This window comes from Calliopsis andreniformis, chromosome 10, assembly GCF_051401765.1.
Source record: "Calliopsis andreniformis isolate RMS-2024a chromosome 10, iyCalAndr_principal, whole genome shotgun sequence".
Classification (NCBI taxonomy): domain Eukaryota; kingdom Metazoa; phylum Arthropoda; class Insecta; order Hymenoptera; family Andrenidae; genus Calliopsis; species Calliopsis andreniformis.
The window spans coordinates 20,705,957-20,729,920 of record NC_135071.1 but is presented as its reverse complement, the minus strand read 5'-3'; the positions used below and the strand labels follow the sequence as shown (position 1 = coordinate 20,729,920).

The window sequence follows — 23,964 nt, the reverse complement described above, 5'->3', positions numbered from 1 at the left end:
ACATTAAAATTACTCACGTGTGGCGTCGAAACCGGTGATAAAATTTGGACATGGCGCGTATGCAGTTGTTCCAGCAGGTGTATTTGGCCAGCAAGACCATCCGTCAAAGGTTATTTCACAATACGGTTCTGTAAACGAAATGAACAATTTTTTTGAAATGTTTCACAATGGGTTTCATCTGCAAAAATGGATATGAAATAAAAATATCATGTATTATTAAAAAGGAAGCATGAAATTGAAACACAAGCGAAATTTGAAAAAAAATCGTATTATCAGTCGTAATAATACTCGGCGAGAAATTTATCGTAGAGAGTATTATTGTTTGCAACACTTTTTCCGCGAACAGCTCACCCGTAACAGGTTACTGAATAATAAATTACACTGCGAATAAAATATTTATGTATTTGTGTCGGTTCGCTTTGCATAATATACGCGTGTCCAAAGGAAACAAGGATCGGCAATGTCAAAATAAACCACCCTTCATTTTCCATCGCTGAGAATATAATGTATAATAATTTCAGGGTGGAAAATAATGAATCATTACAGAAAAACTGGATTGTTAAAGGAATAGTAATATGCTCGTAAAATAAAGAGATAAAGTTACAAAAGCGACAAGGTTCAGAATGTGTAAATAAAAATCTGATATTTCGTGTCGATTCCTCTACTGCAAATTTTTCATCAATTAGTTTGATTTAGTCGTTTCGTGCAGCAGAGTTCGAGAGTGACGCTGTAACACTCGAGCAAGTGCGATACTTCACAGTATGCTCGACACGTGAACACGTATCCCTGATTAATGTAAACGTCGCGTGTTCCGTTTGTAACTTAAATTACACGCGGATGCACTTTCCGCGTACGGCGGCATCCTATGGAGCCGACAGAAATTACGGGGCAAAGGTTGTTGCAATTACCGTGACTGGGAAGCTGATGACTTTCCTCGACGTGACGAAGATACCCACGTCGAACAAAGAGTAACGGAGCAGTCACATTCTGGCTGCAAATGTTAGACACTTCCGTTGAAATATTCTATACCACGCATTGCTAGCCTTTTTATAAGTTAATACTCTGATAATTTAGAAGTTGCAAAAGTAAATTCAAATAAAATTATTTTCCATTCTTGTATGTATTCTCCGCGACGATTTCTGAAACTTGTCGATAACTTCACAATTGAGATAAAACGATATGCATTTTTAAAGTGTCTTTAAAATAGGCAAATTGATTTGAATCTCTTTTGAATCGACGTTTTTAAATGATGACTGCAATAGGAAAAAAGGACAAACGCTTTCGTTAGGTGAACAATGCTTTTGCAAAACGAGAGAAGAGTAACGGAGGATTTCTATTACCAGTGAACATATTTCATTGGTGGAATGATAAATCTTACGCGAGACTTTGAATCTCGCTGACCGGGGTTGGCGTATAGAGATATTGGCTGCACAGAAACTTTGTAATTCGCGAACAGTCCCCTTTTGGTTTTTCCTCCGACGTGATCCTCTTGCGCGTAATTCGAGAGTAATTTCACGTGTAATCAAGCCCTGATTGCTGCGAATGTTGCTTCCGTGGAATGCTGGATACAATACCCAAGTTGAAATTGTAATTGAAGAAGGGGGATGAAAATACTTAGGTCTGACATTAAATGGAAAGAGTTACTATCTTGTGAGAAATTAAAAAGACGATAGAAATATTTGAAACGATGGAAGAATGACTTGAATAACATCGTGAAATTTATTATAAAAAAATATTCCTGATAATATTGCATGGGAGGAACTAGTCACTCGAATAAATGCAAGTCCTCGAAGGTCATCTTGAGAGCGCGAAAAGTTCGAGCCTCTGATGTCTGATGGGAGAATCGATAGTGACTAATGCACGAAGCTGCAGTGACGTTTGTGAATAAAGTGCATCGTGTAGCTGCGTCAAAGAGGACCAGCCTAGCTGTCGTGCTAGTCAGGGGAAAACTGGAGAATCGATTCAGTATCGCAATTTGTCGAGAAAAATATTCGATAATTTGAATATTTAGATATTCAAATATTTGACATAGCTCCCGCCAGAGCAAAGCGTAAAAATAGTAGAAATGTATATTTTTTCCTGGTTAATTATTAATGTAAATTAACTGAGATAATGTTCTAAGTAACGTTTAGACATGTAACAACTTCTACTCATGAATACAATTGCTGTCATAATTTATTATTCTTCGTAGTAAACTTAGAGAAACGTGTACTGATAGCAAAAACTTGATGTTTTATTTCTATTCAACAAATATACATAGAGGAAGAAATTTCGTTGGCTTTTAATGGGCCTGTATAATGAAATGATACAGCCAATTACAAAAAGATGTACCGTCTCTCAAGATCTTTGCACTAACTATCCCGCATCTGCTTTCAAACTTAGTTCAAGTGAAGTTCGCATGGTTCTGGATTGAAATGGCAAACGCATTTTGAAATACTGACCCTAAAGGTATCGTTTCTCGATTGGTCTCTCATCTTCCCTGAGACAGTATAAATATCCTGCAGGAGCACGAGTGTCTCACTCGTCGCGGGTCCTTCGGAGGGTGCGGACCTTCCTAGGGATCCACTGGAGGAACTCCTGAACCCTGGACTCCCCTGGCCAGTGGGCAGGTTGGCGCCTGGACGCCTGAATTTCCTTGACCACTGGTCATCACTGACCACTGGTCATCTTTGACCACTGGTCATCTTTGACCACTGGTCATCTTTGACCACTGGTCATCTTTGACTACTGGTCATCTTTGACCACTCGTCATCACTGACCACTCGTCATCACTGACCACTCGTCATCACTGACCACTGGTCATCTTTGACCACTGATAAGTTTTGCTCAAATTTTAAATTTAGTATCTCTTGCCCCCCTTTCTTCTATTTCCGCTATTTTATATGTACCCTGCTTCATCCGGAACCTCAATGTTACGCTTCCTCTCTTTACTACCATGAAGATCTGGATTCAATGGAATTCAATTAATACATATTTCTACTTCTTACACTTGTCTTTCATTCATATCTTTGGTTTACTACTTTTAAGTTTAAAGTTTAAGATTTTTGTACAGGGAGATCGATGGAACTTCGATTCCATCTGTTTCTTCTGTTTCCCTGTAGGTCTTCTACACAGCTTTGTTTGCTGGTTTTCTCTATACTCTTCAAATCATTGTAACATCTTTTGCTCGGTCACTTGCTCCCCACCCTCTGTGAGGATGTCACCTTTGCTTCTCTCGGTAGAAGCAGATGGCGCGTAATTAAATTGAAAACTATAGTTGAAAGCACATGGGAAAGTACTTTACTGTCACGAAAATTGCATCAAGATGTTTTGCAACTTCATCGAAAGTAAGAAGGAGAATATCGAAGAAGTAGTGGCCGAGAACTAGGAGCATCTCTCGTAGGGGAAGCCCGTAAATAATTTTACAGCGTTATCTATGCAATTCCGCATGCTCGTGGCGACAAGTTAGATAAACTTGGAAATTAAATTGAATGCTCAGTCTAAGCGAAAGGTTGTTTTCGCCACGTAACTTATGAATGGCAGTCGAAGTTCAGCAACGGTTTGATGAAGAACTTCCCGATCACTACATAGCTTCACATATACTCTTTTTGACGTTAACTTGTTTAAATCGGGAAAAGATACTCTTGCATCCCTTTGAGCAAAGATGTATTAGAATTATTAGGAAATCGGTCTTAGCGTATCAAGTTTCAAAATGACACGTATAATAATACCGTTACTTTTGGCATTCATCTGTTTCGCCAATTCAATCGAAGGATACAAAATACTATGTGTCTTCCCCTTCGAAGGAAAGAGTCACTTTATCTTCACTAGTAGTCTGTGCAAAGTACTAGCAAAAAGGGGCCACCAAATTGATATGATTAGTCATTATCCCTCTACGAAGCCAATCGCCAATTACACAGATATAATTGATCTTACGGGAACTCGAGACGCCGTGGTGAACAACTGGTCTGTCGATCTCGTGAAAAGTTTTACAAAAAGACCCATGTACACTGTAACTACAAGATTTGGCACAGAAGTATGCAAAATAATGGGAGAAGAAAGAATGCAGAAGTTTTTCAAAAATCCACCGAAGGAACCATACGATCTATTGATCACAGAGGTGAGTAAAGTGTCAATATATTGCGAGATAAGTGTTAATAAGTTTTGTAACATTTTTATTGTTATATTTCTTGTATCCATAAGTAGTTAAAAGCAACTTTTCTAACTTGAAATCACTTATTTTCTAATAGTATTCTGCTTTGGATTTTAGTACTTCAGCATGCCTTGCTACCTAGCACTGGGTCCATACTTAAACACACAAATAATTGTTGCTGAAACTTTCATCGATTCGTGTCACCTCAACGAGATCATAGGCAATTCTCAGAACTATCCCAGTTACTCAGCGTTGTTCGAACCTGAAACTACTGTGAACACGTTCTTTAATCGGCTAAATAATTTCTGGTCGACTTATTTAACGATACAACAATTCTACTATTACACGTCGTTTCAAACGGAGATAGTGCGAAAGCACTTGGATCAGAATCTACCTGATATCAGAGAGCTGGAGAAGAAAGTGTCTTTGATCTTCATGAACGGGCATTTTAGTCTGACTGGTGTCAAACCAATAATACCAGGTATTGTCGAACTCGGAGGGCTTCATATCGAAAGCGACGAAGCAAAACTCACCCCGGTATGTTGGCAAAGAAAATCATTTTCTAGCACTGTACTATTTATTAGAAGTTTATTGGTAGACACAAAATTAGGGAAACAGAACCTAATTAAAGACATGTTTCACTGTAAAATTCCGCAGCCTACCTATTTCAATATTTCAAAGCCTTATCTGTTTTTGGCATATACACAGGAACTGAAAGATTGGCTAGACTCAGCTGTCCACGGAGTAGTATACTTCACCCTGGGTTCAATGGTGAACATTGAAACGATGCCACACAAGACCTTATTGAGTCTCTACGCATCCTTCGAAAAAATTGCACCGATTAAAGTGTTAATGAAGTCTGGGAATGTTACGAAACTGCCACCTGGTCTTCCGAGTAATGTGGTCGTAATGTCTTGGATACCTCAGCTTCCTCTACTCAGTAAGTGGAATGTTGAATATAAATTTTGATTGTCGATTCACTCATGGTTTTACAGAAGATTTGCAAACGAAGTGAAAAAGTTGATGTTTTTCACAGAGCACCAGAACATCCGAGTATTCATAACACATGGTGGTGTGATGGGAGTTCAGGAGGCAGTCTACTGCGGTGTTCCCCTAATTGGAATACCACTATTCGGTGACCAGGAGAAAAACTTGAGGTTAATGGAGAGCAAGAATATCGCTATTGTAATGGAACTGGAGAAAATAACTGAAGAATCTATGAACGCTGCATTGGACGCTATTTTGCATAACCCGAAATATAAGTAAGTCATTTCAATTAAAGGGTAAAGTTTCAAATATTGGTAATTCACTAAAGAAGGAATGAAATTCGGAGATAAGAGTTAAGAAGTCTAAATTTCAAACACAAGAAATTTATTTCTATTCTTCAGAGAATCTGCAAAAAGAGTATCGAAACTGTTTCGAGATCGACCAATGAGCGCAGGGGACACCGCAGTGTATTGGGTCGAGTACGTGATCAGAAATGGACCGATTTCTCTGAGGTCAAAACTGGGGGACATGCCTTGGTGGCAACTATACTCAGTCGACATCTTAGCTTTTTTGATAGCGTGTTTTGTACTAAGTATCTATTTCGTCTATATCTTTTTAAAGTTCTTATGGACGATGTTACAAAGGAGAATCGTTCAACGTGAAAAGAAATTAAAATAATATATAAAAGTATTTAAATAAGTGCCTTGACATTGTAATTATAAAATAAACAATTTTAGATTAAAGAAACGGTTATACTTAATTTCCGAATCCCGAGATCTGAATTACGAATTTCTTAACTTTACGAAGAATACAAAGTTATTTTTCAAGTCGAAGATATTGTTTCTTAAGAAGTAACATGTAACATATACATATGTATATTGTGTAACAGATTACTTTCCTTCCCACCAAGAGATATAAGTCAGTGGCATAGAGAGCATAATCAGTTCCATGTTTGCACTGTTTAGTACTCGAGTTTAGTATGGCGATGTTTTTCTCTTAATATCCACCGTTTTTGTGTTATCGATCACAAGTTACAAGATTCTTTGCCTCTTCCCCTTCAATGGAAGGAGTCACTTCAGGATGTTCAAGGCTCTGTGTAAGGGATTAGCGAAAAGGGGACATCGGATCGACATGATCAGCCACTTCCCCACCAAGAAATCGATCACCAATTACACGGACATCGTCGATTTAAGCGGAACGTGGAAAAGCGTCGTTAACAGCATTTCTATCAAGGAAGGGAAAGCCCTTCGAACGAAGCAACGACCTATTATATCGCGACAGAATTCGGTGGCAGGTTGTGCGATTTAGTGGCCAGCAAGAGGATGCAAAAGTTTATTAGGAACCCGCCAAATGATCCACCTTACAACCTCGTAATCGCTGAGGTAAACACGCGCGACTTAACGCTTAGCTGGCGTCGTCTGGTCATGGCTCCACTCATTTATCTTCAACTTCATTACTTACGCTTCACGTAGCCTTCTTTTCCCTCGTTTACAGTACTTTGGCTCGCCATGCTATCTTGGCTTTGGCCTACTATCTTCCCTGGATGCACCTTATGCCAGTAGCTTCATGGACAACCATAAACTATGCTTTATTTTCGAGAGCTTACTACGTGAAAGCTACCATAACCACGTTCTTCGATCGTCCATGGAACTTTCTAATCAATTCCAAGGAGATGCAGCGTCTTCGTTATTACACGTCCGACCAGACCGAGGTGACGAGAAAATATCTGGCTCGAGATTTACCAGATGTTAGGGAACTGGAGAACAACGTGTCGTTGGCTCTCATAAATGGGCACCATAGTTTTCATGGAATTAGACCAATTACTCCAGCTGTGGTCGAGGTTGGGGGGTTACACGTCGAGTTCGACCAATCTACATTAAGCCCAGTAAGTTTCGAGCATCGTTTTTCATTTACACGTGACAACCTCTGAAATCTGTGTCTCTTGAATTTCACGGTTTAGGAATTAGAGGCATAGCTAGATTCAGCGGACCATGGAGTGTCGTATTTCAGCATGGGATCACTGATAAACGTCGAAACGCTTCCAGAGGATAGGATCTTGGATCTGTACGCGTCGTATGCGAAAATGGCGCCAGTTAAAGTTTTAATGAGGCGCGCCAACTTGTAGAAATTGCCACCTGGTCTTTCTGGGAATGTACTTTCGTTGCCTTGGATGCCTCCGACCGCAGTGCTGAATATGCTAAGAATTCACCTATTTTTCCCTTCATTTTTCCTACACTTTTCTTCGAAACTGCATTTCGATTAGAATATATAATTTACAACTTGCGATTCCGTATGCGCACATCCTAGTATTCCTTTCCACAACTGTTGTTTAGTTGCACATATTAGATAAGATTAAGAAATAAATACGAATTTCAAAGCGGACATAGCATTCGTTTTAGTAGACATTATTAAGCCATCCTTGCATAATTACGAGCCGCAACGAACTACATTAAAAAAGCTTGTGACATGTATTTCTCACACGACATAAAAATACGAGAATATTCATAACCCACGGTGGCCTTTAGGGGAATCCAAGAAGCGATATATTATGGCGTGCCCATGATAGGAATATCTATGTTCGGGGACCAGGCGAAGAACGTGAACATCTTGGTGCAGAAGAATATGGCTATTCTGATACACGTCGATAACATCACTCTGAGCTCCATGGACGCTGCGCTTGACGCTTTATTGCATGACCCCAAGTACAAGTGAGGGACCCTTCGATTTCCCCTTTTTCATGTTAACTTCAATTTTCGTTCTTTGGATTCGAAGCTTGTTCGAAATATTTTACGAGCATGTGATGTTTTAGAAAACAGTATTTTTTGCCTTCGTTATGAAAAACGTTGCTATATTTACTGACCTCGAGACATTTGAATTTTTCAGTATACTATGAACAATGTAGAGGAACACGACTGTGCTAAAGTTGTTAGGAACGCACATTATACTTTTTATCAAAAACTTTTTTTCTTCCACAAAGGACATTGTGCAACTACTTCACAATGAGTTTCTTTTTTAAAATAGTCTCAAAGCCCACAAAAAACCAGACAGCTGGAGAGGGTTTTAAAATAGATACCTTACTCAGAGCTTTGCTTCAATTTTTCAGGGTATCCACGAGGAAAGCATCAAAATTGTTTCGCGATCTGCCTATGAATGCAATGGACACTGCTGTGTACTGAATTGAAAAATTTTGGGCAAAAATTGGTAAACTTTGACATAGGATAACTGCGCGAAAAATAGTCGCAGAATCATGATCTTTTTTTTAAATTAAAGCCTGGAATCTGTACTTTAAGATACTCTATCTAGATTTTATGTTTAATGTAGTCCTATCAGTGTAACCCCTTAAATTTGAAGGCATGTTTGTCATATTGAAAATTGCAAACTTTGTCGAGATGTACAGACTTGCTAGAATTTTTTTTGCAGATGCCACTTACAGAACCTCAAAGATTGAACCTTCCTCTTTAATTTAAAAAAAAATTCAAGTCACTGCGATTTTTTTTCACAAAGTTACAGCACTTTAAAGTAGACCTTGCATTTTGTGGTATATTGACTCTATCCGATGTACTGTAAAAATGCAAGGTCTACTTTAAAATGCTGTAACTTTGCCAAAAAAAATCGCAGCAAGTTGAATTTTTTTTTAAATTAAAGAGGAAGGTTCGAGCTTTATGGTGCTGTAAGTGGCATCCGCGAAAAAAATTCTGGCAAGTCTGTACATCTCGACAAAGTTTGCAATTTTCAATATGACAAACATGCCTTCACAATTTAAGGGGTTCCACTGATAGAACTACATTAGACTTAAAATCTAGATACAGTATCTTAAAGTACAGATTCCAGGCTTCAATTTAAAAAAAAGATTATGATTCTGCGACTATTTTTCGCGCAGTTATCCTGCGTCAAAGTTGACTAATTTTTGCCCAAAATTTTTCTATATCATAATTTTTTTGTACAGTACCTATATAAGATTTGTGGCTTATTCTTTTGCAAAATTAGCAACAAGGGGAATCTTCAGGGAACGATACGGCCACTTATAAAGAGAAGTAGATCAAGATCGAAATAAGATGTCGACGATGGAATGATGGTTTTAATTACCTTAACAAGTCATCAGGAGTTCAAGAAAGATTAACCGAAGAGTCAGCCAACTGAATGCTATTAAAATACATAACCGTTTGACAATTTCTCGGAGAGTTATTGAAGTTTTGAAGTCAGGTAAGAACTTACAGTGCTCTAATGTCTTTAAAACTTGGGTTAGCGCGTATTATGGCATCCGTAAAACTTCTGCCATTCGAAATATTTCCATTAACCTGAACGAAGTGAAAAATATTATTTACGAGAGCTGTTTGAACAGCGAGAGAGTTTCACTTGCTCCAAAATCACACGAAGAGAAGATTCCGATCTACATCTAGTTCTTTTTTTTTTAAGCCCTTCTGCCTTGTTCTGTCCTAACAACGTACTGCGAAAATATTTTAACGAGGCGAAAAACAGAATTCATAGAGACGAAAAAATGTAATGTTAACGAATTTTATCTCATAAAAAAAATGTGGAAATATTTTCAAGAAAATGTACATATGTTTGAAATATTGTATCTTGTTCTTTAGCTCTCTTAGACAAGCAATGCATGTAAGTGCAGTTCAAAAGACAAGCATTGTATAACCACCAATTGGTATTACGTAAATGAGTAAATTACTACTGACACGATTCACGGTCAAGAAGTGAATTCTGCTGATCACCTGTTTTCTATTCTTTGTTTAGGAGAAAATCTGTCAATGTTTAATAATATTAATCTTTAATTAATTTGAACTAATATCATTTACATCGCGTTTCCTGTGTGGCCATAGCACATGCATGATTCAAGAAGAGTTATAATATTTGCACAGTGTGTTGCATAACTTAAGAAACTTCCGCCGTTGACAACTGCAATTTTAAAGTTTGCTTCAACTTAATTAAACCCTTCGCGTTATTCGTAAAGAAGAAGATAATTGAAAATGAAAAGGCTATGAACATGGACCACTTTAAGCAATTATTCGAGCACCCAATTTAGCATAACACCACAAATGCCTATTTACAGTAGTAAAATAAAAAGTAAATCTCGTCTGTCTGATTATTCGTTATCTAATCGTCTGAAATATGTTTTTTGGCGGAGTTTCGTAAGGGCAAACATCAAAAATTGTATTGTGAATGTTCTACTTGCCCTGATTGTACGACTCGCGTCGTCGTTCAGTCCCCAGACAGTAGATCATTATCGTCTCTTTGATAAAAAGTGGAATTCGATCATTGGAGAATACGTAAGAGTATTTGCCTGATTAACAATTCCTGCCAGATTTGTGTCGAAATCATCAGTACGTTTCGTGAATTGTGAGCATCTGCTTGTGCGATAGCAAAGGTGAATTTCCTCAGAACGTGAATTTGAAATGTGATATCTTTCGTGGCTTAATAACAGAAATTCGAAACAACTTAAATCGTATCGATAAACTGTTTTCTTCAAAATTTGGACCAAATAAAAATCAAATTAAAAAGTGATTTTTACAGATACCAAGAGAAGAAAAAAAGATGAAATCCCTAAACATATTGATCCTTCTGGCGTTCGTTTTTTGCACGCCATCCATTGAGGCTTACAGAATCCTCTGTTTCTTTCCGTACGAAGGAAAGAGTCATTTCCTGATGCCCGAAGTTCTGTGTCAAGGATTAGCGAAAAAGGGACACCAAATCGACATGATCAGCCACTATCCAAGAAAAGAACCGATCGCTAATTACACAGACATCGTCGACTTAACCGGAACTCGGCGGAAAATTGTGAACAACGTTACGGTAAAATACGGAAAGGAATTCGCGGTGGACGGAGTCTATGTCCTTTCTACGACATTCGGCAACGAGATTTGTGAAATAATGGGCCACGAAAAAATGATGAAGTTTATTAGAAACCCTCCCAACGATCCACCGTACGATCTTGTAATAACTGAGGTAATTCTACTATTTAAAATTTCATAATTTCAAATTTTTAAATATGTAAAAATAAAAGTTTTCAAATGTAATTAACATCCAAATTTGCGTAAAAAGCTATCTTATCTTAATGCTTTCGCTTACACTCAAACTTACCTGTTACATCATCTTATCTTTGCAATGGATAGTATCAATTTTAGACACGAATAAAGCATTAAACTCTTTATCCACAAATAAATAATAAAAATCTGATATCGTAATAGTTCGAAAAGCAAAATCTGAATTTTCCCAAAATTGCTATTAAATGTCCTGGCTCATGACGAAGAAAATTATCATCAAACTCTAGGTTACCAGTGAAACCTAATATCCAGCAACTAAAGTAACCCGTTTTGGTTTCAGTACTTTGGGTCAGCTTGCAACTTGGGATTCGGTCCATTCCTGAAAGTGCCAGTGGCGATCATAGTGACCAATATAGACAAATCTGTTATTCATGATTTTATGGGCAGCCCCCTAAATTACGCGTTCATCCCAGGAATGCCGTTCCCAAAATCCACGCTGGACACTTTTTTCGATCGTTTGTGGAATTTCGTGCTGATCAACAGGGAAATACAATTCTTTTATTATTACACGAATCGACAGACTGAGATCATGAGAAAATATCTGGGTCAGGATATACCCGACGTTCGAGAATTGGAAAGAAAAGTATCTTTAACTCTGACAAATGGACACCATAGTTTGTATGGAAGTAGACCAATGGTACCAGGCATTGTAGAAGTCGCTGGGTTGCATATCCAGCCTGAAACTGAAACGAAACTAGATCCAGTGAGTTCAAAATACTTAATTTCTAATATAATACATGTATATACGTTTTGAACAAGAAGAATAGGAAAAGCACTAAATATATTATCGTTCTTGTTTTGTAAATTAGGAGTTGCAGAATTGGTTGGATTCTGCAGATCATGGACTGGTGTACTTTACCCTGGGTTCGATGATGAACATTGAGACATTGCCAAATAAAACGATTCTAGGTTTATACTCATCGTTCGCGAAGCTTGCACCAATCAAAGTGTTGATGAAGTCTGCCAACCCTGCCAAATTACCACCTGGCATGCCTCAGAACATGATTACGTCATCCTGGATACCGCAGTTAGTAGTACTGGGTACGTAAATAACTAAGTTCCTACATGCAAACACTAATCCTAAAAGACACGAAAAAACATATGAAGAAAGAATCTTATGAATTCTCGCAGGCCATAAAAACACTCGTGTGTTCATAACGCACGGTGGTCTCATGGGAACCCAAGAAGCTATCTACTATGGTGTTCCTATAATAGGAATACCAGTCTTCGCAGACCAACCTAGAAATATGCAAATTTTGGTTCGAAGAAAAATGGCGTACTTACTAAACATCGACAATATTAATGAACAAACTATGGATGCTGCGCTGAATGCTGTCTTACACAATCCGCAATATAAGTAAGTACTCTTTTTTTTTATTAATCCAAATTCCACTACAATATTCGTGCATTTCAAAGAAGAACAAATCCTCTGAAATGATGCCTCCTCTCTAGACCTGAACAAACCACTATTTTAATTTGTATCGTGAAGAGTATTTTAAAACTATTTTATTTTCCAGGGAATCTGCGAAAAAGATGTCCAGGTTGTTTAGGGATCGACCACTGGCCCCACTGGATACCGCCATCTTCTGGATTGAATACGTTATTAAATATGGACCAGATGTTTTGAGGTCACCACTCGTAGATATGCCATGGTGGAAAGCGTGTTTAGTCGATGTTATAGTTTTCCTAATAGCCTGTGCTGCATTCGCCATCGGTTTATTAATAGTGTTAATTAAAATGGTACTTAAGCAAATTCGTGGGGATAGTGCTAAGTACAAAAAGAAATTGGAGTGAAGCGAATGAGAAATAATTAGGTAATTCAACAGCTGTGTCGCTTTCGAGGTACATATTTGATGAGGAGAAAGCTATCGTCAAAAAGCAAAGACTTCTATTTTCAATTTTCTGTTTCATCTGCAAAAGTCTGTCCGGTGATTGTATGTGTTCATTTGTATACATATTTATATGTTTTTATTTATATTTAGCAAATAGATAATTACTGCAAAAAGTGTATGTAAATAGCTTAACATGGAAATATAATTTTCCATTTCAAAATTCAGCGAAAGAATAGGAAAGATTCAGGGAAGAGAACTTTTTGTCAGTGGAAACAGAAACTTTCACGCTTTGACTCTCATAAATCAAACCCTTCTCGTAAGCCTTTCAGCTGCTTCACATTTAAAATAGTAATCGACACGTTTCTATCGATTATTAAGCGAAAAGATTTAAGGGGGTTTGATTAAAACAAGGGAGAAAACGTTCCTCTCCCCTTGCTATGTTCGATCGAAATATCGAAGCGAAATAAAAGTGGCCGATAAGAGCTTTTACGACTTAAAACCGTTGATGCGACTCTCTTAATTGGAAATAGAAGGCGGGATTATTAAAAAGCGACAGATAATGAGAATCGGAGGAATTTCTGAAGTCATTAATTCTGTAGATTCAATTCAGAGAAATTCGTGTGAGGTTGTAGGGTTCTTCGTTTGAAATGCTTAAATATTCTATTTAATACTGAAATACTGAAAGAAACAGCGAGCATATCGATAATTAAAGTACAATAAAAAATATTCTCTGCTAAATTCCCCGTCGACAAGCGCTCTCGAAATTGCAACTACTTCACTCTCATTAAAAGATTATCTACTTCTGAATTTTGAGAACAACTTATTTTCCCGTTTACCTTCCTACCTTCTATTAAAACCCTCGGTTGTGTAGTACAAGTGCAACTGTAGTTAACGTGTAAAACACTGACTATTCACGATGACACTACCACTCTGCTACCCTTAGTCTCAAAAGACCTTAAACACTTTAGACTACAACCGACTGGTCTGGAGTCCAAAACGCAACTGATTCGAAATTGCAGGGTAGATTGACTTTGAGGGGCAAAGGATGAGGGAAGTGAAAATTAGCATAATTCATTGGCCATGTGTGTACATTTTGCTTTTCCTGAACGTCACAAGCTCTGTGGACAAACTCATATACTGGGAACGTGTACAAACAGGAACAATAAACACCGAACCAGATTATTTACTAAACAGAATTGTATTCACGATTCACAGCCAGTATTCCGGAAAAATGATTACAACATTTCATCGCATTTTGGCCTGAAACCAATATTTATGAAATCGCTTTTCATACTCGTCAGGCAACTTAAACACATAGGTACAGCGTAGCTTAATGCTGTACTGCAAGTTCGCAAGTAATGCCATCCAAAACGTCACATAAACGTCTAGGAAATGTTGAAACACGATAGTCAGACTCGATCCACCGATATAAGCGTTTCGATAGCTATATCTAGAGAACATCGAATCTCAAAGAACGAAGGCAGAGTATCCATTCATTAGTGCTTGCCACTGACAGGGAGTATCAAACGTTCAACGATACGAATGAACGTTGCTGTGACTAGTCGCTACATATCGTCCGAGCGGGTAGCCTATCATCGGATCAAGTACGGGAAGGGCAAATTTATCTAGAAAACTCTGAGTAGCTCTATGCTCAATGTGACTGTGAGACTCGAAGTACTTCGTAACATAGCAGAAAGATTCCGTTGACCACCAGTCGAACAGAGACCTGGAAGTTGTTCAGAGCTAAATCAGTTGAACAGTGTAGAGCAAGTCGTCGATTCTGCGATAAGAACATCGATCACTCCCCTAACGAAGAACTCGGGATCTATCTGGATGAACGTTTCCTCTTTTGGAAATTAACAACGTTCTGGAAATTAAGAGAGATAGAACCGTGACTCTGTGCGTTTGTAACGGTGTATTTGGCCCATGTTAAATTAAAAATATAGTGAAAAGGTAGATTCGAAGATGAGGGTGCTACGCGTGATCCTTCTCTGTGTAGCACTGTCAGTGTGTCAGGGATATCGAATACTGGGCGTATTTCCTTTCCAAGGAAAGAGTCATTTTATAATGTTCGAGCATCTAATGAAGGGCCTGGCTAGGAAAGGCCACCAAGTGGACGTGATAAGCACATTTCCACTGAAGAAACCTCACCCGAATTATACAGATCTGATTACGATCAAGACACCTGTACAGTTTATAAATAATATGACATACGATGGTATGCATGCGATGGTAGGAAAATCGGTAGCCTATGCTGTAGCTACGATGGCAGGAAACGATATTTGCGAGCATCTAGCTCACCCAGAGATGCAAGAGCTGCTACGGAATCCACCTAAAGATCCACCTTATGATGTGATTCTGATTGAGGTACTGATTCTTCTCTCAATAGACTTGTGGTCCAATAAATCAATAAATTGAATGATAAATGATAAATTCATAATCGTTCCATGGAAATAGATGAGAATTTTATTTCTCAAGTACGCGGTTGTTTAATTTAAAGTGAATACTTGGCTGCTCGCCGGAATAGTCTTACGCTTCGAAATACACATTGCTATTATTGCTTCTTATGTGTGAGGTTTATGTTTAGACTGCCACTGTCACTATCAGTTCAGTATAAGAAAATTTGAGTTAATCAAGTTCACCAACAGAATGTAGAAAAAATTGTTTGTTAACGTATTTGTGGATCAGAAAAAATTCACGATATAAAATATTCACCGAAAAAGCTGCACGAGAATTTTTTCTCAAAGTCTACAGCTTCCCCAGTCAAAGTGCTAAATGTGCAGGGTGTCATTACGTTCACTTCACCGTGTTTCTCGCTGGACAAATTGAATAGGGACACTTTATATATATATACATATATACATAGAATTTTCTGTGACGTGACTTAACAACGCACACGTGTCATATATACATATCGTGAAACACGGACAAGGAGTCGTTTCAACGACAAATTGGAGCACATCTATACTCTGAGAGACGGCGTTAAAGTACTAATTTTGATGCTGATTCGCCTCTTTTTCATTCATCTTCCAGTTCAAATCATTTTTAATGATATTCATTATCACGTAACTTAAGAAATACTAATCTCGAAGTTCAATGATTTTTCATTTAATGATGTGCTTACAGCATATGTTGGAAGATCATAACCTTTTCATTGGTTGATTAACTTTTATCTTTCTCACGATAAGAATGCCACGTGCGATATATTTTAACTTGTCACTTGTTTCACAACAATATTCCTTGCATTATTTCTAGATTAGTATGTACGAAATTGCCGTCGATAAGAACTTATCAGAGGATGACAGAGCACGCGAAAAACAATGTCGTCATTAGCTATAGTCTCTGCCGTGACGATATTAACAGCAGATAGATAGTATGAAGTGACAATAATATCTGTACGCAAGCTGAAATGAAAAATCATTGTTTATGCAACAGACAGGAAGATCTATATTACAGCGATAACGTCTATTAGAAAATATCTAAGTTTTGCTTGCGATAAGAAGACGAAAGATAATATTCTAAAAGATGCTCGTAAGGGTAGTGACCAGACAATTGTTTTCAGATATTCGGCGCACACTGCTTCGCAGCCATCGGTCACGTACTGAAAGTACCAATAATAGGAGTAAGTTCATCGGCCATCTATCCATGGAGCAACGATATGATCGCCAATCCAGAAAACTTGGCTATCGTGCCGAACCTTCTCCTTCCCTTCCCGAATCGCATGAACTTTTGGCAAAGGACGTACAACTTTCTGCACACGCTGTGCAGCAAGCTGTACTTCAATTATGCTTCGGACGAGCAAACTGAGTTAGTGAGGAAATACGTAGACCCTAACATGCCAAGCATCAGAGAGCTGGAGAACAGTGTCTCGATGATCCTTGTCAATAGTCACATGTCGCTAAACGGGATAAGACCGACCACGCCTGCACTCGTCGAAGTTGGAGGATTGCACGTGCACGATGAGGGAATCCAGCTACCTGCTGTAATTATTTTCCTTCGATTTTTCAGAATAGGTGAAATTTCATTTTAGAAGCTGGGCTTACTATAGTGACTTTTTTCAGAGCTTGGAGAAATGGATGAATGAGAGCACAAGCGGCTTCATTTTCTTCTCTTTCGGCTCGATGGTGAAAATCGAATCGTTCCCGAGAAAGTATCTCGACATATTTTATAATTCTCTGGGAAAGATAGCACCAGTTCGAGTGCTGATGAAAATACCGAATGCCAGTGAACTACCACCTGGTTTACCCAAGAATATTCACATTTTACCATGGATGCCCCAAGTTAAAGTTCTGAGTAAGTCGAATAATTAACTAAAGAATCCATTTCCAAGAATCGAAAAATGTATTTAAAACGAAAAAAATGACTGATTTATGGAGATCACTCGGCTTTTTACCTCTTGTGCCGCTTATCATTCAATGAGCAGAAAAGAAAATGAAGGGATTAATGAAATTCGCGAAGCTTATTGCAAATTAATAAGATAAGCTTGAAATGATAAAAAATCTGTTACCGCAGAGCACCCAAACATAAGAGCATTCATTACCCACGGTGGTCTCATGGGAACCCAGGAGGCGATTCATTATGGCGTCCCTATGATTGGTATTCCATTGTTTGCTGATCAATTTATCAATATTGCCACCTACGCACGACACAATATTGCGATAGGATTAGATGTTGACACTCTAACCGAGGCGAAAATGGATGAGGCTTTGCGTGCCATATTGCATGACACTAAATACAGGTAAATTTCTCAAATAAATATGTAAAAAGTGTTGTAATTGTGATGTGTACTATATCTAGCTATTGCATAAAAGTTACATCGCTACCTCTGTTATTATCCTATTATTATTAGTTGTTTCAAGTTGTCAAGATTACTAAGCTTCTTTCATGATCCATGAAGATATAGTCACAATTAGAACACTCGTTAATTACCACTTAGTACCACTTTGCATCTCCACTAAGTAGAAACTACTACCTAACACGAATGTGTTTAAGCCACTACGACCAAGAGATTTAGAAATCCATTTAGAAATTTAGAAACTCCCAATTACCGACTTAAAATCAAACATGCGAAGTCGACTGACCATGAAACCTAAATACACAAAATATGGTCGTCTGTTTCAGGGAGACGGCGAAGAAGATATCCAGGAAGTTCCTAGACCGACCTCTAAGCGCTTTAGACACTGCCATTTATTGGACTGAATACATTGTCAGACACGGAGCAGATGCGCTCAGGTCACCAGCGATGGATCTGAGATGGTGGCAAATAGAGCTATTGGACGTTCTCGCGTTCCTTCTCCTGGCTAGCGTTCTTGCAGTCTATCTCTTGATCGTCATTCTACGGTACCTGTATAATCTAGTGGACTCGAGCCATGACGTTTCTGTTAAGAAGAAGCTTTCTTAACACAGCAAACTATTAGTAGATATTTTAATTTATAAGATATCGATAATATCAGTGTCGATATTATAAAACAAGTATAATCAAAAACACAGAATAATGCATTATTGAAATTTTCACTTAAATTTAATTGCTTGTTAAATGAGTCAATTGTTGACTGATATATCTAATTTAATTTATATAATTAAGTAAGGTAATATAATTCTATATTTTTGTTATTTTTATTCACTAAACTGAGGACAAAATAACAAAATGAAGAAAAACCTAAAATTGCGTTGCTAATATTGAGAACAGAGTTCGTCAACGAGCGAAAATTCGAGGTACCATTAAAGCTCACACGATACAAAATACTTTTCGATACAATTTACCGCGCAACCACGAATTTTCTGGATTGGACAGACCATCAGAACAGTCCCTGACTGTTGGTCCTGACGCATGTCGCGAGGAACGCGAAAAATCAACGTTAACGCGCAAGTTTGGAAAAATTTATTTCTATAAAGCGACGATGTAACAGTTTCTCTACTTTTTTTTTTAATTTTCTGTGAAGTAATCTATAAAAATGTTCACGAAGAAAACTTCACAGCAAGGCAACATTGTTTCTCCTGATTTTAACTTTCAAATGAGCTATTAAACGTTGATTTCCAGTGCGTAACCAGTTTTCTCGCAACAAATCATACACTTGAAAGATCTGCATTGAAACGCCATCAGAGGAACTTCGACGTCACAAATTCGCGTTATTAGTAACACGTCAAACGTTCGAGCGTGCAGATTGCTGATGTAACACAAGCTATCTGCAGAATTACTTGCCTTTTAGAGGAATTTCTGGTCTTCCTGACCGCAAACATGGTCAGGAATTACATCACTGAACGACAAACTACAGAGTCACTCGCGATTGTCAGACTCTGGAGCATTAGCACTAACAACCTCCTAAAATATCAAATTAATTTGCTCCCGTCAGAAATTTTGGTGCTCATTAATTATTTCATCTTTAATTTTTCAAATGTTCATTTTTACCTGTTAAAATTCAATTTGAAAAATTGTAATCATCGTAAATATGACTTGAAGGATTTTCACAATTTACGCAATCGCGACTAAAGCAGTAATCACTTATTAATGACGAGATTATTACCGAGACAATGATCGTATATTGTATCACTATGTTCACAATAGATGCTTGACATGTTTCAAGTAGCGACAAGGTGTGTGTTTTTATCAATATTTTTTTATATTGAACTAATAATCAATTTTACCGATAAACACATGTAACGTACGGTATTAAGGGGACACTCGAGAGGCCAATCGTGATGAATTTCTACACATACACCAACAGCTCGTATCTGCGTCGGTGCTTGCTCATGCAATAGATCTGGCCTTGTATTAGGAATCTGCGTTCTACGTACGCGGCGACTATCCATCAACCTATGTGTCAATCATGTGAGAGAATATACAAGGTGCAACGTGACGGATAGCACGATTCGATAAGGGATGAAAATCTGGAGCGAAATTTTGATTGAAAAAACAAACAAATCTGAATAGGGAAATAGGGCCACTAGAATGGAATTTGTAGCAGTGCAAATTTTTTCCAAGGCTCCAGTTTAGTGTCAAATACAACTTACTTACGATGGGTAAGATTGAGTTATAATAAATTACCGTGCGGAGAGAGGAAGGCCTAAATTTTTGGGACATTCTCATGACAGAAACCGGTTTGGAGTCAGTCAAGGATTGACCATTTCTTTTCCTGCGTCAAAAATAGAATTTATTTCTCGTGTCTCTCAATTCCATTCAATTATTTCGATAATTTTATCATTTCCCCTTATACACCCACAAAGTTTCACTGCAGGGTATTTCGACGTTTCGAAATTTTTCATCTTTCGAGCTCCACGAAAATAAAACCCGAAAATGATGTTTGAGAATAACTGTACTTCACGTAACCCGTGGAATCCAATTTAATCTCGAGTTTTCATCGCTTCACTTCGTTCCCCTGTGTCCATATCCCATCTCGAAAAGGAGAGAACTTATATTTTGTGGTCGTAGGGCAAAGCAACATAAGTTACATATTTTCATTTTCCAATTTTCGAACATCAATTCTGTACGACAGCTTCGTCAAACAAATCCTTCGTTTTACTCCCTATGATAGAAATTTTACTCTCTGAACAACAATTAAGACATCAATTAAAATCTTTTTTGCCAGTCATTGCTATTTTATTGAAGAGCAAAAAATTCCACTAGGAAAAGGAACGGGTTGATGAACTCGAATCGAAAGAATTGTTCATTTTGAAATGCAAAATTTGAGAAACGATTGAATTCTGCGAAAAAAGGCCAAGTCGAAAACCTCGAAATCGAATCCATCTAGCTCGCTTCTCCTACCATCACATAAATAGACTCTACGACATAGCTTGGCAACTGAATTGTGAGATTAGTTCGCTCCAGTCTTCGACGAAAGCAGCATTGAGCGAGTGCCTTCCGCTACTGCAGCCTGTTTCAAGTTATTCGTTAATTTAGTAAGAGTAAGCGTCATTTATTTTACGTTTTGAATTAGATTTCGTTATACTGTCGAATTTTGTGGATCATAAGTCATGTGGGCATTGTACCCTCGCTGCATACAATGTTGACGAAGATAAACAATTGCGTGAGGTATGACAGAGACATTAATTGATTTTTATAAAACTGTATAGAACATGACTAATATTAAAATTAGAATAGCATAAATGCTGTGACCTAAGCATACCACTTAAAGGTTAAGTCTAAAATTTTTTAGTCATAACATTGCGAAATTAAAGTATACCACTGCGATTATAGATTAATGTTTTCTAGTATCACAAGAAATAGTAGATTATGCAAGTGTTATCTAGTGTTATCAACTGAGAAAAGTACGAATCACCTATCTATCGCGTTCCACATAACTCGTATAAATAATCTGAAATGTACTGAGTTCATTACTTCCATTATTTGCAATGTTAGTCATCTAATTTATGTTTTACCATAAACATAATTCCTGATAATAAAATGTAAATCTAGCTACTTTGTCATCGCGACGTTTGATGTGTCTGATAAACTTGATTCCTCGAATTACATGAATCAATATTACATGTATCAGCTACAGAATGGAAGCTTATCAGTAACTGAAAAATATACTACTCCATAAAATAACGATAGCCCCACTACTTCCAGGTTTCGATTCAAAAGCAGTTTCTGCTCATTCAGGAGTTTACTGTCGCATCAACTTGCGTATGTACAAAGTGTAGGAAGTCCTGGCGAACAAAGAGAAACTGGACCACTTATCTGAAGACAATTGAAATCTATAATTTAAAGTGCAATTTCTTCGAAATAATTATCGTCAGGATGAGACTTTTACCAACCCTTCTGGCAGCTCTGGTTTGCTGTCAATTAACAAATAGCTTACGAATTCTCGGCGTGTTTCCACTTAATGGAAAGAGTCATTGGGTCATGGCGGACAGTTTAATGACCAGCTTGGCGAAACGAGGCCATCACGTGGACGTTATCACGCATTTCCCTCGAAAGAAACCGATGCCAAATTATACAGATATCTCCCTGCAAGGGACTCTGGAACCGGTGATGAACAATCTCAACGCGTCAATAAAGGGCCAACTAAACAATATAAATATGCACAACTTAGTGCACAAGGCTGGCAGCATTACTTGTGAATTGCTGAGTCAGCCACAAATCCAACAACTGATCAAGAACCCTCCCAAAGATCCACCTTATGACCTCGTCATCCTAGAGGTAAGAAAACTAACGAATATCTTACACTAAAGGCTGTCAAATATACAGTTCATCCTAGAAGATAGAAAAAAATGGCAAAAATTCGTAACACATTTTTCAGCTGTTTCTAGCGCCTTGCTACCTCGGATTCGGTCGCCACCTGAACGTCCCCATGATTGGCGTAATCACCTGTAACTTTCACGACTGGCTGTACAGCAAGGTAGGAAGTCCGCTGAACACTGCTTACATGCCATCTTTATTCAGCTCCTACGAACCACGGATGACCTTCTGGCAGAGGCTGCATAATACCATCTTAACGACGTTCATCACTACTCAAATCAACTACTACACGGAACAGCAGCATAAAGTGATGAAGGATAATTTCGGCATCGAGGCAACATTCGACGAGTTGCACAAAGATTTGGCTGCAATTCTGATTAACTCGCATCACAGTATAAATGGAATTAAACCATTAACACCGGGGCTCATCGAAGTTGGCGGTCTGCACGTCTCGGAGGAATCGGATCCACTTTCACCGGTAAGCAGATCTCCACGAGGGTATTTTTGTTGGGAGTGCTGAGACTATTCGTTCAATCGATGATCCTGATACTAGGACTAGATTAGACTAGCGATCTAATTCAGATTATTTGGAATGTTTCGAAAGCTCGGTACAAGAATTTTGATCAGTATCTTATTAGTTAGTAAGTGATCATTCTTTGATTCTACAGGAATTGAAAAAATGGCTGGATGAGAGCACTGATGGCTGCATCCTGTTCACGTTCGGGTCGATGATGAGGATCGAGACGTTCCCTAAACCCCTGCTTCAAACTTTCTACAGAGTCTTCGAGAAGATTGCACCAGTCAGAGTGCTGATGAAGGTAGCGAAAAAAGAGGATCTAGTTCCGGGACTGCCGAAGAACGTCATGATTCAGTCATGGTTCCCTCAAGTAGCTGTATTCAGTGAGTAATTGATTTTTCTCTTCATCACATTGCTACTGTTACTGTATAATCCTAAATATTTCTTCTTTCGAAAATTTCAGAACACAAGAACACGAAAGGTTTCATAACCCACGGCGGTCTTATGAGTACTATAGAAGCTATCTACTTTGGGATTCCCATGATTGGTATCCCCCTTTTCGGTGATCAGCCTGCTAATGTAAAGGTAGCTGCCAATAAGAAAATCACTGTATCACTCGGTTCAGTGGAGAATGTCACAGACGAGACATTGGGCTACGCGATTAACCAAATTTTGTATGATGATACGTATCGGTACGTATCGAATATTACACTTATACTGTTCTCCAAATCACCGATTCAATTAGAAAGTACAAGACCACTTGCATTATACTAAAGCTACGAATTGCGAATTTTCAGAACAAACATTAAGAAATTGTCGGCCTTGTACAAGGAAAGACCAATGAGCCCAATAGATACGGCAATTTATTGGATAGAGTACGTCGCAAAGTACGGAAACATCCTGCAGTCACCAGCCGTTCATCTCAACTGGTGGCAACTGAATCTCTTAGACGTTTATGGTTTTATACTCGCATGTGTTGCGATAGTGCTTTATGCTGTGATTTTCGTCCTTCGAAAGTTGAAGAATCGACTGCTCAGTTGCAAGTCATGCCCGAAGAAGGGTGGCAAATCGTCGGATTCAAAGAAGAATAAATAAGTAGTTTTTATATGTGCGCGTATGCGAGTAAGTGAAGGTGTACCTGTGTATGAGTTTTTTAAATGAGAATACCTACTTCATATTTCAAGGTGTATTAGAGAATGATTTTACAGTTTTGCCCACTCATTACGTTGCTGATCACTAAGTTATCAGTACATTATTGAACTACG

At 38.1% G+C, this 23,964-nt stretch overlaps 4 protein-coding genes across 11 annotated transcripts in view; 3 read left to right on the top strand and 1 right to left on the bottom strand.

Moving 5' to 3' along the window:
* Dh31-r (Diuretic hormone 31 Receptor) overlaps positions 1–23,964 on the bottom strand; it is an 85,348-nt gene that overhangs the window by 29,803 nt on the left and 31,581 nt on the right. For 5 of the 7 annotated variants that reach the window (XM_076388062.1, XM_076388061.1, XM_076388059.1 and 2 more), the window contains one exon: positions 18–128. The exons of 1 other annotated variant lie outside the window; for it this stretch is intronic. In XM_076388062.1, coding sequence (XP_076244177.1) covers positions 18–128 — 111 coding nt within the window. Of the gene's footprint in view, positions 1–17; positions 129–13,848; positions 13,973–23,964 lie in introns of those variants that run through there. One more of the 7 variants, XM_076388066.1, reaches the window with a different exon arrangement.
* On the top strand, positions 3,572–5,856 carry LOC143185235 (UDP-glucosyltransferase 2-like). Of its 2 annotated transcripts, none has more exons than XM_076388058.1 (5): positions 3,572–4,099; positions 4,250–4,669; positions 4,841–5,072; positions 5,169–5,394; positions 5,521–5,856. In XM_076388058.1, exons 1-5 carry the CDS (start codon positions 3,692–3,694, stop codon positions 5,795–5,797), a joined length of 1,563 nt encoding a protein of 520 aa, XP_076244173.1. In that variant the 5' UTR covers positions 3,572–3,691; the 3' UTR covers positions 5,798–5,856. The 2 variants fall into 2 exon arrangements, with proteins under 2 accessions (XP_076244173.1, XP_076244172.1); XM_076388057.1 differs by having other exon boundaries at positions 4,814–5,072.
* LOC143184769 (UDP-glucosyltransferase 2-like) lies at positions 5,991–13,811 on the top strand. The gene is given in 10 exon segments (XM_076387228.1): positions 5,991–5,999; positions 6,098–6,350; positions 6,353–6,501; positions 6,614–6,677; positions 6,721–7,004; positions 10,643–11,074; positions 11,453–11,875; positions 11,982–12,213; positions 12,304–12,529; positions 12,690–13,811. Coding segments are annotated over 10 exon segments (2,349 nt in total). The 3' UTR covers positions 12,967–13,811.
* Positions 14,434–23,794, top strand: LOC143184768 (uncharacterized). Its single transcript, XM_076387227.1, has 11 exons — positions 14,434–15,371; positions 16,567–16,986; positions 17,066–17,297; positions 17,517–17,742; positions 18,126–18,402; positions 20,820–20,906; positions 21,571–22,143; positions 22,244–22,660; positions 22,851–23,082; positions 23,163–23,391; positions 23,497–23,794. Exons 1-11 carry the CDS (start codon positions 14,970–14,972, stop codon positions 23,792–23,794), a joined length of 3,393 nt encoding a protein of 1,130 aa, XP_076243342.1. The 5' UTR covers positions 14,434–14,969.